Source organism: Entelurus aequoreus, linkage group LG26 (genome assembly GCF_033978785.1).
Source record: "Entelurus aequoreus isolate RoL-2023_Sb linkage group LG26, RoL_Eaeq_v1.1, whole genome shotgun sequence".
NCBI classification, from domain to species: Eukaryota; Metazoa; Chordata; class Actinopteri; order Syngnathiformes; family Syngnathidae; genus Entelurus; species Entelurus aequoreus.
Window position 1 is genome coordinate 21592359 of NC_084756.1, and position 19175 is coordinate 21611533.

At 36.4% G+C, this 19175-nt stretch overlaps 1 protein-coding gene across 4 annotated transcripts in view; it reads left to right on the plus strand.

Annotated features, from left to right (window-relative positions):
* Positions 1 to 15842, plus strand: part of znf362a (zinc finger protein 362a) — a 48049-nt gene extending 32207 nt beyond the window's left edge. For 3 of the 4 annotated variants that reach the window (XM_062037712.1, XM_062037714.1, XM_062037715.1), the window contains exons 2-9: positions 425 to 491; positions 3635 to 3845; positions 3910 to 4029; positions 7629 to 7953; positions 8034 to 8258; positions 10472 to 10550; positions 14934 to 15092; positions 15187 to 15842. In XM_062037712.1, coding sequence (XP_061893696.1) covers positions 425 to 491; positions 3635 to 3845; positions 3910 to 4029; positions 7629 to 7953; positions 8034 to 8258; positions 10472 to 10550; positions 14934 to 15092; positions 15187 to 15351 — 1351 coding nt within the window. In that variant the 3' untranslated portion in view covers positions 15352 to 15842. The remainder of the gene's footprint in view (positions 1 to 424; positions 492 to 3634; positions 3846 to 3909; positions 4030 to 7628; positions 7954 to 8033; positions 8259 to 10471; positions 10551 to 14933; positions 15093 to 15186) is intronic. The other variant, XM_062037713.1, reaches the window with a different exon arrangement.
* The last annotated feature ends 3333 nt before the right edge of the window (positions 15843 to 19175 follow it).

The following is a 19175-nucleotide window of genomic DNA, read 5'->3' on the forward strand; positions in this document are numbered from 1 at the left end:
TATTGTAATTTAATTTAATAATTAATACCTGGGATTTATATAGCGCTTTTCTAAGTACCCAAAGTCGCTTTACATGTTAAAAACCCATCATTCATTCACACCTGTATATTGTAGGTGTGACAATACACTCATCTATTAATACTGGGTTCAAATTAAAGTGAAAGGGAAAAAAGTTACAATAATTTACAGTAAATATAATCAAATACCTTTTTTGGGGGGACTTTGCGTGGTATGTCAAGTGTATCAATGATTTGACGAATTGATTCGGGCTGCTGGCCGTGGCATCTTCCTGCTGGGGGAATTAATCCAGTGTCATTAACAAATGATTAATAAAAAAACGTCCATCTAATGTCGTCGCACTGTAATCTGGTCGCACACTTCAATGGTTGCACCAAGTCATCTTTCCCTCTCTGTGTATTTACAGAATGGCTGAACCTCGATTCAACAGTCCCTATTTTTGGCCTCCGCCTCCTGCGATGGCCGTCAGCCAGGTGAGTTGTTCTTTTCTGCGCTCTGTAACAATATAGAGAGGAATTATTTTTGAAAAATGTTTACTTTCTATGGGTTTTGCCTCGAAATATATATTTCCTAGTAGTGTTGTCCCGATACCAATATGTTGGTACTTTTCGGTAGTTTTCTAAATAAAGGGGACCACAAAAAAAATTGCATTATTGGCTTTATTTTAACAAAAAATCTTAGGGTGCATTAAACATATGTTTCTTGTTGCAAGTTTGTCCTTAAATAAAATAGTGAACATACGAGACAACTTATCTTTTATTAGTAAGTATGCAAACAAAGGCTCCTAATTTAGTCTGCTAACGCATGCAGTAACATATTGTGTCATTTATCATTCTATTATTTTGTCAAAATTATTAAGGACAAGTGGTAGAAAATGAATTATTAATCTACTTGTTCATTTACTGTTAATATCTGCTTACTTTCTCTTTTAACATGTTCTATCTACACTTCTGTAAAAATTAGGGCTGCAACAACTAATCGATTAAATCGGTTAAAATCGATTATAAAAATAGTTGCCGATTAATTTAGTCATCGATTCGTTAGATCTATGCTATGCGCATGCGCAGAGACATATGAACCTTTATTTATAAACTGCAACATGTACAAACAGCTGAGAAACAATAATCAAAATAAGTATGGTGGCAGTATGCTGTTTTTTTCAATAAAATACTGGAAAGGATAGAAATGTAGTTTGTCTCTTTGATCCGATTATTAATCGAAGTAATAATCGACAGATTAATCGATTATGAAATTAATCGTTAGTTGCAGCCCTAGTTAAAATGTAATAATCACTTATTCTTCTGGTGTTTGGATACTTTACATTAGTTTTGGATGATACCACAAATTCGGGTAACAATCCGATACCATGTAGTTACAGGATCATACATTGGTCATAATTTAAGTCCTTGAGTGTCCAGGGACGTATTTCCTGAGTTTATAAACATAATATAAATACATAAAAAATGAAAAAATATTTTGTGCTACTAAAAAATATCGATGTAATCATAGTAGTATCAACAAGATACGCTCCTGTACCTGGTATCATTACAGTGGATGTTAGGTGTAGATCCACCCATGGCGTTTGTTTACATTGTGACGCCGGTGAACTACGGTGAAGCATGTTTAGCTATTCCTCATCCTGCAGTGATAATGATACTTGTAAGAAACTTACTTTATTTGTCGCCATGGAGGCGAGGATTAGTGATTTAGAAGTAGCTAAAACACTGCAGACTGTGGATGGACTTTAGCCGCTAGCTAGCTAGCCATGTCTTAAAGCACCTCTTTCTGAGGGTGTTTCAGTGTTATAACTTCACCTTTATAGTTGGTTTTTAAGCCAAAATGCGTCCGTTCTCCCTTTTCTGTCTACACACTGTCTGCTTGTAAATACTCTGTGATTGTGCGCTGCCAAACATGCTCCTCTGCTCGTAAAACCAGCAATGACACGATGTGATGACGATGCGCCGTTAAAAAAAAGAGGGGGGACTGGTACTTTTTAGTGGCGGTATAGTACCGAATATGATTCATTAGTATCGCGGTACTATTCTAGTACCGGTATACCGTACAACCCTATTTCAGAGTGACACTTCTAAAGTCCAATGCCCCTGTGGTTTTACTACTCTGTATTTTAGCAAACTGTGTAAACGTTGGCGTTTAAACTAGGGGTGTCCCGACTCCTGATACTTTTTATATTCCAAAACAATAGCGATATTCGAGCCTTTAGTATTGACCGGTATTGATATTGATCCGATAGGATACCAGCACAAACCCTATAATTTTGTAGTGTGATCAGGTGGAATTAGTCAGAGAACAATTGGAGGTACTGTATGGAAAAACATGACCTATTTATTATGACACGTCTAGAAAGGACTTACGCTGTCTTTGAATTGAAATGGAGGGGTAATTGTTTTTGGCAACACCGAGTGGCCACATTAATTCTTTGAATACAGTTCATGAAGCAGTTTTAGTTTAGTTTATTAAGGATCCCCATTAGTCTACACCACAGTGGAGACTATTCTTCCTGGGGTCCAGGCAAAAAAAAAAATCACAAAATCACAAAACAAAAGTACAGTACAACATGATCAATAATAAAATGTTGTAATACAAAAATAGCAACAAAAAAAAACAATAACTTTGAGTTTACATAATAATGTTCCTACCAACGATAAAAAGAGCAATATAAAAATAGATATATATTTTTGCAAAAATAAAACAAAGAACCAATGGCCCGTAATATACACATTAGGCTTCATAATGCGCCACACATTTTCAATGGCAGACAGGTCTGGACTACAGGCAGGCCAGTCTAGTACCTGCACTCTTTTACTATGAAGCCACGCTGTTGTAACGCGTGTCTTGGCGTTGTCTTGCTGAAATAAGCAGGGGCGTCCATGATTACGTTGCTTGGATGGCAACATATGTTGCTCCAAAACCCGTACGTACCTTTCAGCATTAATGGCGCCTTCACAGGTGTGTAAGTTACCCATGCCTTGGGCACTAATACACCCCCATACCATCACACATGCTGGCTTTTCAACTTTGCGCCTATAACAATCCGGATGGTTCTTTTCCTCTTTGGTCCGGAGGACACGACGTCCACAGTTTCCAAAAACAATTTGAAATGTGGACTCGTCAGACCACGGAACACTTTTCCACTTTGCATCAGTCCATCTTAGATGAGGTTTTTTATCAAACAAAAGAGCATTTTTTAATGATGCCACTAAATTGGGCGGTATAGCTCGGTTGGTAGAGCGGCCGTGCCAGAAACTTGAGCGTTCCCGGTTCGATCCCCGCTTCCGCCATCCTAGTCACTGCCGTTGTGTCCTTGGGCAAGACACTTTACCCACCTGCTCCCAGTGCCACCCACACTGGTTTAAATGTAACTGAGATATTGGGTGTCACTATGTAAAGCGCTTTGAGTCACTAGAGAAAAGCGCTATATAAATATAATTCACTTCACTTCACATTAAATGCAGTAGGAACAGGAAGTTACGTGAGAACGTCTCCATACATCACTTTAAAAGTCATGAGAAGAGACCCCGTGACGTTAAATGCTGTAGCTTAGACAAACTGATGAAAAACTTGTTGTGCCTCAAAACGTTGTTTCCTCAAAATGAAGGAGCAGCTGATGGCGGAGAAGATCCGAGCGTCTCATCCACCTGGCGCCGCCCTCCTTTCCCAGCATTCCTTGCTGACCCCTCCTAGCCAGGAGGACGGCGGCCAGCACGAGATGTCCAAAGCCCAACAGACGCCGGGTCTCAACCGGCCGTCTCAGGGGGACGTGGTCCTGCACGCCAGCCCCGCCCGGCCCGCCTCCAGCTCGCTCACAGGTAACTTTCATAAACATCGTCAAGAGTTCGCCGCATTGTTGAGTGCGACTTGAATTTGTTAAAGGTCGCGTTCTTGGGGACGTAAACTTGAACCTGGAGGACAAGGTGGCGATCAAAGCCAGAGGATTGTGGGAGGACTGGCGTCAGCTCATGGACCATCCTGCGAGGACGAGCCACCTGTCAGGTAAGAACATAGCATTCCATATGTGCATAAATCCAACACAATATAACATTCCAGGGGTCTGACAGGTGGCGATATGTCACCACCTTGTGGACAATTTTTAAAACTCAGGTCAGTGACCATGATGTGTTCTTGCACAGCATTGACTTATATGACCAATCCACACAACCTTTCCTAGTCATGGTGCAGAAAAGAAAAAAATCCACCCGCACGAAAAGTCAACACACATGGTCACATATAATACAACCTTTGTGGATATTATTAAAAACATTTTTACATTGTGGAGGAGAAAAAATGCATGGACTTTTAGCTGTTTGATACTTCTGATTGATTACAAAGCTTTTATATATATATATATTTATATATATATATATATATATATATATATATTTTATTTTTTTTGTATTTTTTTTTTTTTTTTTTTGCTTTTTATTTTTTATTTTTTTGCTTTTTATTCGAGCCCTTTTACCATATTGCAGGGGTCACCAACCTTTTTGAAACCAAGAGCTACTTCTTGGGTACTGATTAATGCGAAGGGCTACCAGTTTGATACACACTTAAATAAATTGCCAGAAATAGCCAATTTGCTCAATTTACCTTTAACTCTATGTTATTATTAATAATTAATGATATTTACACTTAATTGAACGGTTTAAAAGAGGAGAAAACACGAAAAAAATGACAATTAAATTTTGAAACATAGTTTATCTTCAATTTTGACTCTTTAAAATTCAAAATTCAACCGAAAAAAAGAAGAGGAAAAACTTAAAAAAAGAATTTATGGAACATCATTAGTAATTTTTCCTGATTAAGATTCATTTTAGAATTTTGATGACATGTTTTAAATAGGTTAAAATCCAATCTACACTTTGTTAGAATATATAACAAATTGGACCAAACTATATTTCTAACAAAGACAAATCATTATTTCTTCTAGATTTTCCAGAACAAAAATTTTAAAATAAATTCAAAAGACTTTGAAATAAGATTTAAATTTGATTCTACAGATTTTCTAGATTTGCCAGAATATTTTTTTTGAATTTTAATCATAATAAGTTTGAAGAAATATTTCACAAATATTCTTCGTCGAAAAAACAGAAGCTAAAATGAAGAATTAAATTAAAATGTATTTATTATTCTTTACAATAAAAAAAACAACTTCAACATTGATTTAAATTGTCAGGAAAGAAGAGGAAGGAATTTAAAAGGTAAAAAGGTATATGTGTTTAAAAATCCTAAAATCATTTTTAAGGTTCTATTTTTTCTCTAAAATTGTCTTTCTGAAAGTTATAAGAAGCAAAGTGAAAAAATGTATGAATTTATTTAAACAAGTGAAGACCAAGTCTTTAAAATATTTTCTTGGATTTTCAAATGCTATTTGAGTTTTGTCTCTCTTAGAATTAAAAATGTCGGGCAAAGTGAGACCAGCTTGCTAGTAAATAAATACAATTTAAAAAATAGAGGCAGCTCACTGGTAAGTGCTGCTATTTGAGCTATTTTTAGAACAGGCCGGCGGGCTACTCATCTGGTCCTTACGGGCTACCTGGTGCCCGCGGGCACCGCGTTGGTGACCCCTGCCGTATTGCTTTTGCACTATCTTGTTTAGCTTGTTCATTGTTTTATGTTCTTTGTTTGTTTTTGTTTTGTTTTTTGCTCTATGCTTTTTAAACTGTAAAGCACTTTGGTCCAATTTAAAAATTGTTGTAAACGTGCTATATAAATAAAGTTGCCTTGCCATACATATATAAATATATAATTAACAAACAAACTGAGAAAAATAAGATTTGAATCGGGGAAAAAACAGAAGCCCAAATGTCAAAAGATATGAAAAAACAAAAAACGTATTCAAAAGAATTACCAGAGCGAATCATGATTACATTTAACCTGTGTACTTATTTTAATTTTGAATACATTATGTATTTTTTTTAAAATTCAATATTAAAACTTGATTTTTTAAGTTTCAAAGTTTTTTGTTTTTTTTAAAGTACAAAACTTTTGGCTCTAATTAAGCTCCCCTCTATAAATAATTTGTCAAAACATGCACCTCTAGTGTGTTGCCTGGACTATTATTTTCCGGTTATTATACCGGTATAATAACTGGAAAATAATAGTATGTTGGATTGACTTGAAATTTTGCACACAGCTTATCAAAACACTCACTAGCGCTGTAGGGTGTTTAGTAGTAGTGATGTGCGATTTGATTGATTGAAACTTTATTAGTAGATTGCACAGTTCAGTCCATATTCCGTACAATTGACCACTAAATAATAACACCCCAATAAGTTTTTCAACGTGTTTAAGTCGGGGTCCACGTAAATCAATTCATGGTACCACTGACTTTTTTTCCAATCTGATACCAAGTGAAATTCAGGCTGGTATTGGCTATACCGATCCGATACCGATACTTTGTGCAAGTATACCTAACGTGTCTGCTAAAATAAATACAAATAAAAAAGTGTATTTTCAAATAACATATCTATCTAAAAAAACAACAGAAACATAGATAAAAAGAGCAACAAACCAGAGTGTAATGAGAAAAAGCTGGACAATAGATAAATAAATAGTTGGCGATTAATTTAGTCTTTTTTTTTACCACTTGTCCTTAAAATAATGGAAAGGATAGAAATGTAGTTTGTCTCTTTTATCCGATTATTAATCGATTAATCGAAGTAATAATCGACAGATTAATCGATTATCAAATTAATCGTTAGTTGCCGCCCTAATATATATATATAAATTATTATTTTTTTTTTTTTAGTTTTTAAAAAATATATATATATATATCAAAATGACCCCTCTATACTGTACTTTCACTTTTCAGTATGTGGCATTTGGGGAGAAAAGTTTAGACACCCAAAATATTAGAAGCTTTTAAAAAATAAAAATAAAAGAAGCTCTCAAAAATAAAAATAAAATATACTTAAAATATAAACGTTTATTTATTGTAGTTAATTAAAAATATAATAATATTAATTTATGGATTGAATAATTTGCAAAATTACAACAACCACAATAAACACTGGTAAATGTGTAACTGAACATTAATATTTTCGTACAGGCAGAACTTTTAGAGAAGTTATGCAGTCACACAATCGTAATATTCCATTTTTTCTATTCTATTCCTAAATTATACAATGCAACAGTATAAATGCAAAAAAAAACAAAAAACGGCATGTAATGAAAAAGTCTTACTAATAATTAATACTATACTTAGTCACCTATAATGCAAAGCTGTCACAGTATCAGTTTTTAGCATATTTTAGAAATAAATATCAATATAGCCCCCGCATACTTTCACTTGACAGTATGCGCCAGTGTGGAAAAAGTTTGGACACCCCTGAACTAAAGTATCGATATTTTGATTTGAGAATCGATATTTGAGCATAAAGATCTGGTATCGGCGGTATTGATATTTCAGTATCGATCCGCACATCACTCGTGTTTAGTTGAATCGCCACAAAATGTGGTACACACTTTTAGGAGACTGACCCAATGTGTGTGAATTTTGAGCAAGCCTGGTGGAAAAACATGGCCGCAGCAGCGAGTTCTCCTATTTCCCAGTTTACCCGAACACATCATTACTTTCAAGTCTCATCCTCCAGGTGTTTCACTGGCCTCCCGCACAGGAAACCTCAACAACTCCGAGGTCAACGCCCCCACCACGCCCTCCCCCAGCAGCCCCGCCCGGCTCGTGGGCGGAGCCTCCACGCCTCACCTCCTGTCCGGCTTCTGCAACCCCCACGGGATGGAGCAGGCCAGAACCAACGGGGGACTCCTGGGCCTACTCGGCGGGTCCAAGCCAAGAGACGGGCGCAGGAGAATCAAGGCGGAGAACGGCTCGTCGCTGCTGGTGGTGCCGTACCCCATCATGGCGTCCAGCAACGACCAGTCCTGCATCACCATCACTGCCAAAGAGAAGACATATAGGTATTCATCCGTCGGCATATTCTATTGGTTTCCTTTTGGGGGTTTTGGCCTCTCATTTGCGCGCCCCCCCGCCCACGCAGGTGTAAAGTGTGCCCGCTGACCTTCTTCTCCAAGTCGGACATGCAGATCCACTCCAAAACGCACACGGAGGCCAAGGCGTACAAGTGTCCTCACTGCACCAAAACCTTCGCCAACGCTCCGTACCTGGCGCAGCACCTGCGCATACACCTGGGCCTCAAGCCGTATCGCTGCTCCTACTGCGAGAAGTGCTTTCGCCAGCTCTCGCACCTGCAACAGCACACCAGGTAGCACACAAATTGTCAATTTTCTACAACAAAACTTCATTGATGTTATTTTTTTAAAATGGTGCAAAGCAGGTGACATTGTGGGTGCATGCATGTCATAATGCCATTCAAGCAGCAGGGGGCACTATAAACAGCATTACGTCTTACAGTTTTTTCCATTTGCTTACACACAATTTTACTAACTATGTGTCTTTTTTTTAAAGATATACACACTTTTCCAAACACCAGATTTAATTTTCTTAATTCCTAGATTATTTGCAAAATGACACACTTCGGTCAAAACATATGCCCATTTTTATCAAAATAAAGCAAACATTTGTAAAAATACCTACTCAGTGGCCTACTGCAGTGGTCCCCAACCTTTTTGTACTTGCGGACCGGTCAACGCTTGAAAATGTGTCCCACGGACCGGTGGGGGGGGTAGTAAAAAAAAAAATTTTTTTTTTTTGTCATAAAGAAATACAATCATGTGTGCTTACGGACTGTATCCCTGCAGACTGTATTGCTTTATATTGATATATAATGTATATATTGTGTTTTTTATGTTGATTTAATAAATACATTTTAAAATATATATATATATATATATATATATATATATATATATATATATATATATATATATATATATATATATATATATATATATATATATATATATATATATATATTTTTTTTTTTTAAATTTATTTATTTTATTTTTTTTTTTTTCTTGTGGGGCCGCGGCCCGGTACCAATCGGTTGGGGACCACTGGCCTAGTGGTTAGAGCAGGGGTGTCCAAACTTTTTCCACTGAGGGCCGCACACTGAAAAATCAAAGCAAGTGGGGGCCATATTGATATTTTTTATTTTAAAAACCAATACAATATATGTATAAAAAATATACATTCAGGCCTCCACTCAGGCTTGATCCCGGGGACCACAAAGGGTTTAGGTAAAAAATATATAAAAAGTGTGTCATTATTTAGTATTATTATTATTCAAAGTTTAAATCTCCAGATCAACATTAGGTCTATCTGTCAATATATATATATATTTTTTTAAAGATTTAAGTTGTATGCCCTTTTTGTCAAAGAAAACCCTGTTTTTTATGGAAAAAAACAAAACATTTTCCCCCAATAAAATTTTAAAGTGGAATATTTCAAATTATATAATAATTGGAGCTCATAACATAACTCATAACAACATTGATTTTAATTTATTATTATTTTTTGAACAATGACACTTAAAAAAAAAAAAAAAGTCCCACTAAAATTATTGGGGATCCAAAAGGGTCCTGCTCAGTAAAGTGTTAAAAATAAATTGCAATTTTAAAATTTTTTTTTAACACAATAGTTTCGAGATCAACTTCAGATCTATCTGTCAATTATAACTTTAACTTTAAAAATGCAGTTTTATTTTATTTTGGATGTAATTGTTGGTTTATATATTATTAAGTAAGACTACGTATTAGGTTGAAGGGGGCAGGAAAATATAAGATTTTTCTTCATCCTGCTCCTTCTCAGGCATTGATGTATAACTGAATAATTGTGGTATAATTGTCTATCAAAGATGCACATCAATGAAGGGGATAAATAAAAATGAAAAAAAATGAAAAATGCAGTTTTATTTTCATCTCACTCACACAGACTTCAAATGATAAGACACTATTGTTGTTATTTATGTTATATATTGTATATATTCTATGTGGAGTTTGCATGTTCTCCCCGTGACTGCGTGGGTTCCCTCCGGGTACTCCGGCTTCCTCCCACCTCCAAAAACATACACCTGGGGATAGGTTGATTGGCAACACTAAAATTGGCCCTAGTGTGTGAATGTGAGTGTGAATGTTGTCTGTCTATCTGTGTTGGCCCTGCGATGAGGTGGCGACTTGTCCAGGGTGTACCCCGCCTTCCGCCCGAATGCAGCTGAGATAGGCTCCAGCACCCCCCGCCACCCCGAAAGGGACAAGCGGTAGAAAATGGGTGGATGTTATCAAATGTTGTATGATCTTGTGCTTACATCACAAACCTCTGACCCCTGCAGCGTCTTTATTTAGGACGAATCAACAACAATTTAATTTTAATAAATTACTTTTCTAAATATTGTGAAAGCCACAACAACAGAGTAGTCCTCCAGTAATCCCAGAAGGTTGAAATACTGTGACTTGACAAGCAATGGTTGATGGTAGTTTCCTTCTCTGACTTGTATTGGTAATCGAATTGTTTGTTCAGAATCCACACGGGGGATCGGCCGTACAAATGCTTCCAGCCTGGATGTGAAAAAGCCTTCACTCAGCTGTCCAATCTGCAGGTGAGCTTCCATTCTTCCTCCTCGCAAAGTCAGGTGGACAAAACTGAACTGGAATGTGGACAGTTCTACATAAAGCAGTGCTTTTTCAGGACATTTCAGCCACATTTTCAAGGGAACAAAGCAATTAATCCAATTTGCACCAAATTGAAACCATGTAAACCAGGGGTCACCAACACGGTGCCCGCGGGCACCAGGTAGCCCGTAAGGGCCAGATGAGTAGCCCGCTGGCCTGTTCTAAAAATAGCTCAAATAGCAGCACTTACCAGTGAGCTGCCTCTATTTTTTACATTTTATTTACTTACTAGCAAGCTGGTCTCGCTTTGCTCGACATTTTTAATTGTAAGAGAGACAAAACTCAAATAGAATTTGAAAATCCAAGAGAATATTTTAAAGACTTGGTCTTCACTAACTGACAAAGAAACAGATAACAGATTTGGTGTCCAGTTCAAAGTGTGACATGATTTATTTAAACATTTGAGAGTTGACTTTTGTATTTTACATGAGTTATTATTTGTACAAACATGGTGCAAAGTAATTCATGTTTTGTTAAAAAATGTTAGTGGCTAGCTAGTTAAAATGGGATATTGTGATTTCACAAGACTGTCTTAGAAGTGATCATTTGAAAATGTTCAATTTGAAAAATGTGCACTTAGAGAAAATATAAAAATAAAGTGTTGCATATTGATATTTATCTGTTTCTATATATATTTATTGTGAGAAATCATTAAGATGATCAGTGTTTCCACAAAGATAAATATCATTAATTATTAATAATAACATAGAGTTAAAAATAAATTGAGCAATTTGGCTATTTCTGGCAATTTATTTAAGTGTGTATCAAACTGGTAGCCCTTCGCATTAATCACTACCCAAGAAGTAGCTCTTGGTTTCAAAAAGGTTGGTGACCCCTGATGTAAAATATCGCCAGCCGGGCATTGAAAAAAATAGTCCTAAAAATGAGCAATCATCAATCTTCACTAAGACGTCACTTTTGTCACTTGATTGACATTCACGGCACCCGAGGGTCTTGTGAGATGACGCTGGTTGCAGCGAGCTCATTAGGAAAAAATGACCGACAGGAAGGCAAGAAACACTTTTTTATTTCAATCGACTCTTGCACCATACCTGCCGTCAAAACTCTAAAGACCGACCGCACGGTTCCTGTCTTCACAACAAAAGTGCTGCTCATACTTGCCAACCCTCCCGTTTTTAGCGGGAGACTCTCCCGACAACCTCCCGGCAGAAATTTTCTCCCGACAAACTCCCGGTATTCAGCCGGAGCTGGAGGCCACGCCCCCTCCAGCTCAATGCGGACCTGAGTGGGGACAGCCTGTTCTCACGTCCGCTTTCCCACAATATAAACAGCTTGCCTGCCCAATCACGTTATAACTGTAGAATGATCGAGGGCGAGGTCTTGGTTTCTTATGTGGGTTTATTGTTAGGCAGTTTCATTAACGTCCTCCCAGCGCGGTAACAACACACAACAGCAGCAGTCACGTTTAGTCTACCGTAAAGCAGTTTGTCTGCCGTAAACAGCAATGTTGTGACACTCTCAAACAGGACAATGCTGCCATCTACTGGATAGCCTCCAGAACACTGAAATTCAAGTATTTATTTTATTTATATGTATAATAAATATATATATATATATATATATATATATATATATATATATATATATATATATATATATATATATATATCAGGGATGTCCGATAATGGCTTTTTGCCGATATCCGATATTCCGATATTGTCCAACTCTTTAATTACCGATACCGATATCAACCGATATATGCAGTCGTGGAATTAACACATTATTATGCCTAATTTGGACAACCAGGTATGGTGAAGATAAGGTCAGTTTAAAAAAAAAAAGTAAAATAAGATAAATAAATTAAAAACATTTTCTTGAATAAGAAAGAAAGTACAACAATATAAAAACAGTTACATAGAAACTAGTAATGAATGAAAATTAGTAAAATTAACTGTTAAAGGTTAGTACTATTAGTGGAGCAGCAGCACGCACAATCATGTGTGCTTACGGACTGTATCCCTTGCAGACTGTATTGATATATATTGATATATAATGTAGGAACCAGAATATTAATAACAGAAAGAAACAACCCTTTTGTGTGAATGAGGGTAAATGGGGGCAGGGAGGTTTTTTGGGTTGGTGCACTAATTGTAAGTGTATCTTGTGTTTTTTATGTTGATTTAATTTAAAAAAAACAAAAAACGATACCGATCATAAAAAAAACGATACCGATAATTTCCGATATTACATTTTAACGCATATATCGGCCGATAATATCGGCAGGCCGATATTATCGGACATCTCTAATAAATATATATATATATATATATATTTATATATATATATAGCTAGAATTCACCGAAAGTCAAGTATTTCATACATATGTGTATATATATATATATATATATATATATATATATATATATATATATATATATATATATATATATATATATATATGAAATACTTGAGTTGGTGAATTCTAGCTTAAATATATTCCCCACGCCCCCAGCCCCACCCCCGACCACGCCCCCCGACCATCCACCTCCCGGTATCGGAGGTCTCAAGGTTGGCAAGTATGGTGCTGCTACGTCCTGCCTGCGCTAACAAAATAAGAGTCTTAGAAAGCTGGCAGAGTTTGCCGCCAATGTATTTCTTGTAAAGTGTATAAAAATGAGTATGGAAGCTGGACAAATATGATGCAAAAAACCAACCACTTCCATGTGGTATTGGACAGAAAGGAGAACTTTTTTTCTCCTCCACAATGTAAAATCAAAAATGTGGATGTTATCAGCACTACTGTCTGATTGCAATCAATGCAAGTCATCAGAATCAGGTAATACACCAACTTATATTCTTGTCTTCATGAAAGAAAGGAATTATAGGTTAGAATTACAACATGATACATGTGTTTAACATGCTTGTATTTTTATTAAACACTTTTAACATGTTAACAAAAATAACGTCTTTCATAAATAAATAAATATTATGTATGTATGTGTAATGTTCGAACTGAGAAACGTATTTTATTTGGCAAATAATCATTAACTTAGAATTTAATGGCAGCAACACATTACAAAAAAGTTGGCACAGGGGCATGTTCACCACTGTGTTACATGGCCTTTCCTTTTAACAACACTCAGTAAACGTTTGGGAACTGAGGAGACACATTTTTGAATCTTTTCAGGTGGAATTCTTTTCCATTCTTGCTTGATGTACAGCTTAAGTTGTTCAACAGTCCGGGGGTCTCCGTTGTGGTATTTTAAGCTTCTTAATGCGCCACACATTTTCAATGGGAGACAGGTCTGGACTACAGGCAGGCCAGTCTAGTACCCACACTCTTTTACTATGAAGCCATGCTGTTGTAACACGTGGCTTGGCATCGTCTTGCTGAAATAAGCAGGGGCGTCCTTGATAACATTGCTTGGATGGCAACATATGTTGCTCCAAAACCTGTATGTACCTTTCAGCATTAATGGTGCCTTCACAGATGTGTAAGTTACCCATGCCTTGGGCACTAAAACACCCCCATACCATCACAGTCTATCTTAGATGAGCTTGGGCCCAGCGAAGCCGGCGGCGTTTCTGGGTGTTGTTGATAAATGGCTTTCGCTTTGCATAGTAGAGTTTTAACTTGCACTTACAGATGTAGCGACAAACTGTAGTTACTGACAGTGGTTTTCTGAAGTGTTCCTGAGCCCATGTGGTGATATCCTTTACACACTGATGTCTGTTTTTGATGCCTGAGGGATCGAAGGTCCGTGATGTCATCGCTTACGAGCAGTGATTTCTCCAGATTCTCTGAACCTTTTGATGATATTACGGACCGTTGATGGTGAAATCCCCAAATTCCTTGCAATAGCTGGTTGAGAAATGTTGGTCTTAAACTGTTCGACAACTTGCTCACGCATTTGTTCACAAAGTGGTGACCCCTCGCCCCGTCCTTGTTTGTGAATGACTGAGCATTTCGTGGAAGCTGCTTTTACACCCAATCACGGCACCCACCTGCTCCCAATTAGCCTGTTCACCTGTGGGATGTTCCAAATAAGTGTTTGACGAGCACTCCTCAACTTTCTCAGTCTTTTTTGCCACTTGTGCCAGCTTTTTTGAAACATGTTGCAGGCATCAAATTCCAAATGAGCTAATATTTGAAAAAAGAAAGTTTACCAAAAGTAGGATTTTTTTTCATATATATATATATATATATATATATATATATATATATATATATATATATATATATATATATATATATATATATATATATATATATATATATATATATATTGTGTCTTCTGGGTTGGCATTGTGTATTTTGTTTTGACCATTGATTATGTTCCGTGCTGAAGTCTCACCAGAGGCACCACAACAAAGACAAACCCTTCAAGTGTGCCAACTGCTACCGGGCCTACTCGGACTCGGCCTCCCTGCAGATCCACCTGTCGGCCCACGCCATCAAGACGGCCAGGGCCTTCTGCTGCAACACGTGCGACAGAGCGTACACGTCGGTTAGTTCAACTCCTCCTTCCGCATCATGGACCCTTGTTGGTAAAGAAGCTAACTACGCACCTGACCCACATTTATCTCGTCCCGGTATCGCAGGAGACCTACCTCATGAAGCACATGTGTAAACGCTCAGCGGTCCATCACGGGGGACCACGTCACCCCGCTGAGCGAAGGGTGGACCCCGCCCAGCACCTCCGCACAGATTCCTCTGACCTGAGCGCCGCCATATTGTCCAGACATCACCTTTCTCTCGCCGTCTAATCCCAATGGACTTTTTAAGGCACCGAGGGACACTCGAGTGTACTTGTATGTTGATAATGAGAATTTGGACTGTCCAAATGTGTCTAATGAGCACTTTCAGGTCTGAAAATGACAGACTTAAAAAAAAAAAAAAAAAAAATCCAATGTGATAATTGTTTAACTTCACAGCGAGTGTTATGTGCAAGATATTTTTAAAAACATTGTAATGTACCAGATGGTGTTTTTTTATACGCTCCTTAACTTTTTTATGCTGTTGCGACACCGTAGAAACACTTTAGAGATAGTCCTCATTCATGATGGTTTTTTGTGTATTATATTGTTCATGTTTTATACCATAACTGTTAAGGGAGGAGATGATTTGATGTATTTTCACGTGTAGATGATGCATTCTAACTGCCTTGTGTGTCCTAACACGGTAAACTAAAAAAAACCTAAACATATTATTGTCTTTTTTTTTTGTAAGAATAAAATTACTTCTGGATTTAGTGAAAGTGGTTTTTTTTATTTCACACATAAATGATTCTTCTTTCAAATATACACCTGTTATTTACCTCTGAGGATTACGCAGGTTTGAAGCCTGCTGAGTAGAAACCATTCCGTAAAAATGAACACTATGGTAAATGTAATGCATAAACAGATGGATAATATGCCACAACATTAGGTACAGCTGCACAATATGAGGTCCAATTAAAAACAAATCTTCCTTTCTAAAGATGGAAATGCTCAGTTGACACATTTAATTTTCTTAAATATATTTATTATTGTTTTCTTGACAAATGTCCATTTTAAATGTTTTTTTTAAATTGTGTGTGTATATACTATGTATATATATATATATATATATATATATATATACAAATTAAATTGTTAGTTATACATTGCTAATACATTTACAAAAAAAACATATTTAATAATTATTCAAAAATGTGTATATACTGTACATCAACACCATAAATGAAATTTAAAAAAAAAAAAAGAATATTGCACAACACCTTATAAAAAATTAATACAATGAAAATATTATTTTAAATTTGAGATAAAATATGATTAAATATACAAAATATATCAAAACTTAACAGTTTTGAAAATACATATTCAATCATTACAAATAATTGTAAAATCGTGTGTGTGTATACTATATACGTTTGTATATATATGTATATATGCATGGGCAGCACGGTGGGAGAGGGGTTAGTGCGTCTGCCTCACAATACGAAGGTCCTGAGTAGTCTTGGGTTCAATCCCGGGCTTGTGTGGAGTTTGCATGTTCTCTCCGTGACTGCGTGGGTTCCCTCCGGGTACTCCGGCTTCCTCCCACCTCCAAAGACATGCACCTGGGGATAGGTTGATTGGCAACACTAAAATTGGCCCTAGTGTGTGAATGTGAGTGTGAATGTTGTCTGTCTATCTGTGTTGGCCCCTGCGATGAGGTGGCGACTTGTCCAGGGTGTACCCTGCCTTCCGCCCGATTGTAGCTGAGATAGGCTCCAGCACCCCCCGCTGACCCCAAAAGGGATAAGCGGTAGAAAATGGACGGATGGATATATATGCGTACAAATTAAATTGTTAGTAATACATCGCTAATACATTTTTTTTTTAAATAACATATTTAATAATTATTCAAAAATGTGTATATACATCAACACCAAGATATGAATATTGGACAAAACTTTTCAAAAATGAATAAAGTGAAAATATTGTTTTAAATTTAAAATAAGATATAAATGATTAAATATACAAAATATATCAAAACTCAATTTTACCTTCTTGTCCTTTTCAGCTAAAAAAAAAAACACAAACATATTCAGTCATTACGAATGATTGTAAAATCTTCATTTTTTCCTCAAACTTCTGCATCCCACACCTGAAAAACAGCGAATCAAAGAAATGTATGAAAACATTGACTATTCTTTTATTGAGAAGTAATGAATTATTCTGTTAAAAATGCGTAATTGGATATAAATGTATTTTTTGCCATGTTTTTGTGGCATTTTCAGCAAAAACAAATTTCAATAAATACAGGTTACTTTTAAATGTTTTTTTTGTATATTTTGCTTAACACAGCTGATCAAGGAAAATGTATTTCGAACATTAGATATGCCTGCATTGAAAAGAATGTACTAAATACATTTCTTAGATTAATTTATATGTATATATATATATATATATATATATATATATATATATATATATATATATATATATATATATATATATACACTACCGTTCAAAAGTTTGGGGTCACATTGAAATGTCCTTATTTTTGAAGGAAAAGCACTGTACTTTTCAATGAAGATAACTTTAAACTAGTCTTAACTTTAAAGAAATACACTCTATACATTGCTAATGTGGTAAATGACTATTCTAGCTGCAAATGTCTGGTTTTTGGTGCAATATCTACATAGGTGTATAGAGGCCCATTTCCAGCAACTATCACTCCAGTGTTCTAATGGTACAATGTGTTTGCTCATTGGCTCAGAAGGCTAATTGATGATTAGAAAACCCTTGTGCAATCATGTTCACACATCTGAAAACAGTTTAGCTCGTTACAGAAGCTGCAAAACTGACCTTCCTTTGAGCAGATTGAGTTTCTGGAGCATCACATTTGTGGGGTCAATTAAACGCTCAAAATGGCCAAAAAAAGAGAACTTTCATCTGAAACTCGACAGTCTATTCTTGTTCTTAGAAATGAAGGCTATTCCACAAAATTGTTTGGGTGACCCCAAACTTTTGAACGGTAGTGTGTGTATATATATATATATATATATATATATATATATACATATATATATATATATATATATATATATATATATATATATATATATATATATATATATATATATATATATATATATATATATATATATATATATATATATATATATATATATGTATATATATATGCAGTACAGATCAAAAATTTAGACACACCTTCTAATTCCATGTGTTTTCTTTATTTTCATGACTATTTACATTGTAGATTGTCACTGAAGCCATCAAAACTATGAATGAACACATGTGGAGTTATGTACTTAACATAAAAAGGTGAAATAACTGAAAACGTGTTTTGTATTCGAGTTTCTTCAAAATAGCCACCCTTTGCTCTGATTACTTTTTCGCACACTCTTGGCATTCTCTCGATGAGCTTCAAGAAATGGTTTTCACTTCACAGATGTCATAGTTTTGATGCCAGTGACAGTCTACAAGGTAAATAGTCTTGAAAACGCATTGCAATGAAAAGGTGTGTCCAAACCTTTGGCCTGTACTGTATATACAGTTGTGGAGGGAAGTGTGGCCAGCGCTGCAAAGGTCTACCGCCTCTGTCCATGGTGCTGAGGACAGAGCACCATCAGACGGGGGCGTGGCAGTGCTGACGGCGAGACACAGCTGGCAGGTGATTAGATTTCACAGGTGGTACGTGTTAATCTAATCATCTGTTGTCTTTAACAGTAAGCGGCCGGGAGCAGGAGGGGAGAGAGGATACGGACGTGGCTGAAAAGTCGCGTCCTGCTGGAGAGAAAACTTGTTAAAACCTGCACAAGTAGATAAAAATACACTTAAATTTGAATAATGAATGTCTTATTTTGCACGTGAATTGTTCATCCTAAAAAAAATGATGCTGATGCCATGGTGACGTGTTCTCTCTCCGAGTGTTCTTATTGTTGTGTCTGGGCTGGCGGGCCCGACACTTCCTGCACACTTCACCATCCAAAGTGAGCTGCCATGAGCCTTCAAGCTCTTTAGAACTTCCTGCATTCATTATGGCAGCACCAAGCCCAGCTGTGTGCACGCTGATTGCTGCTCCTAAACATGTGTGCACA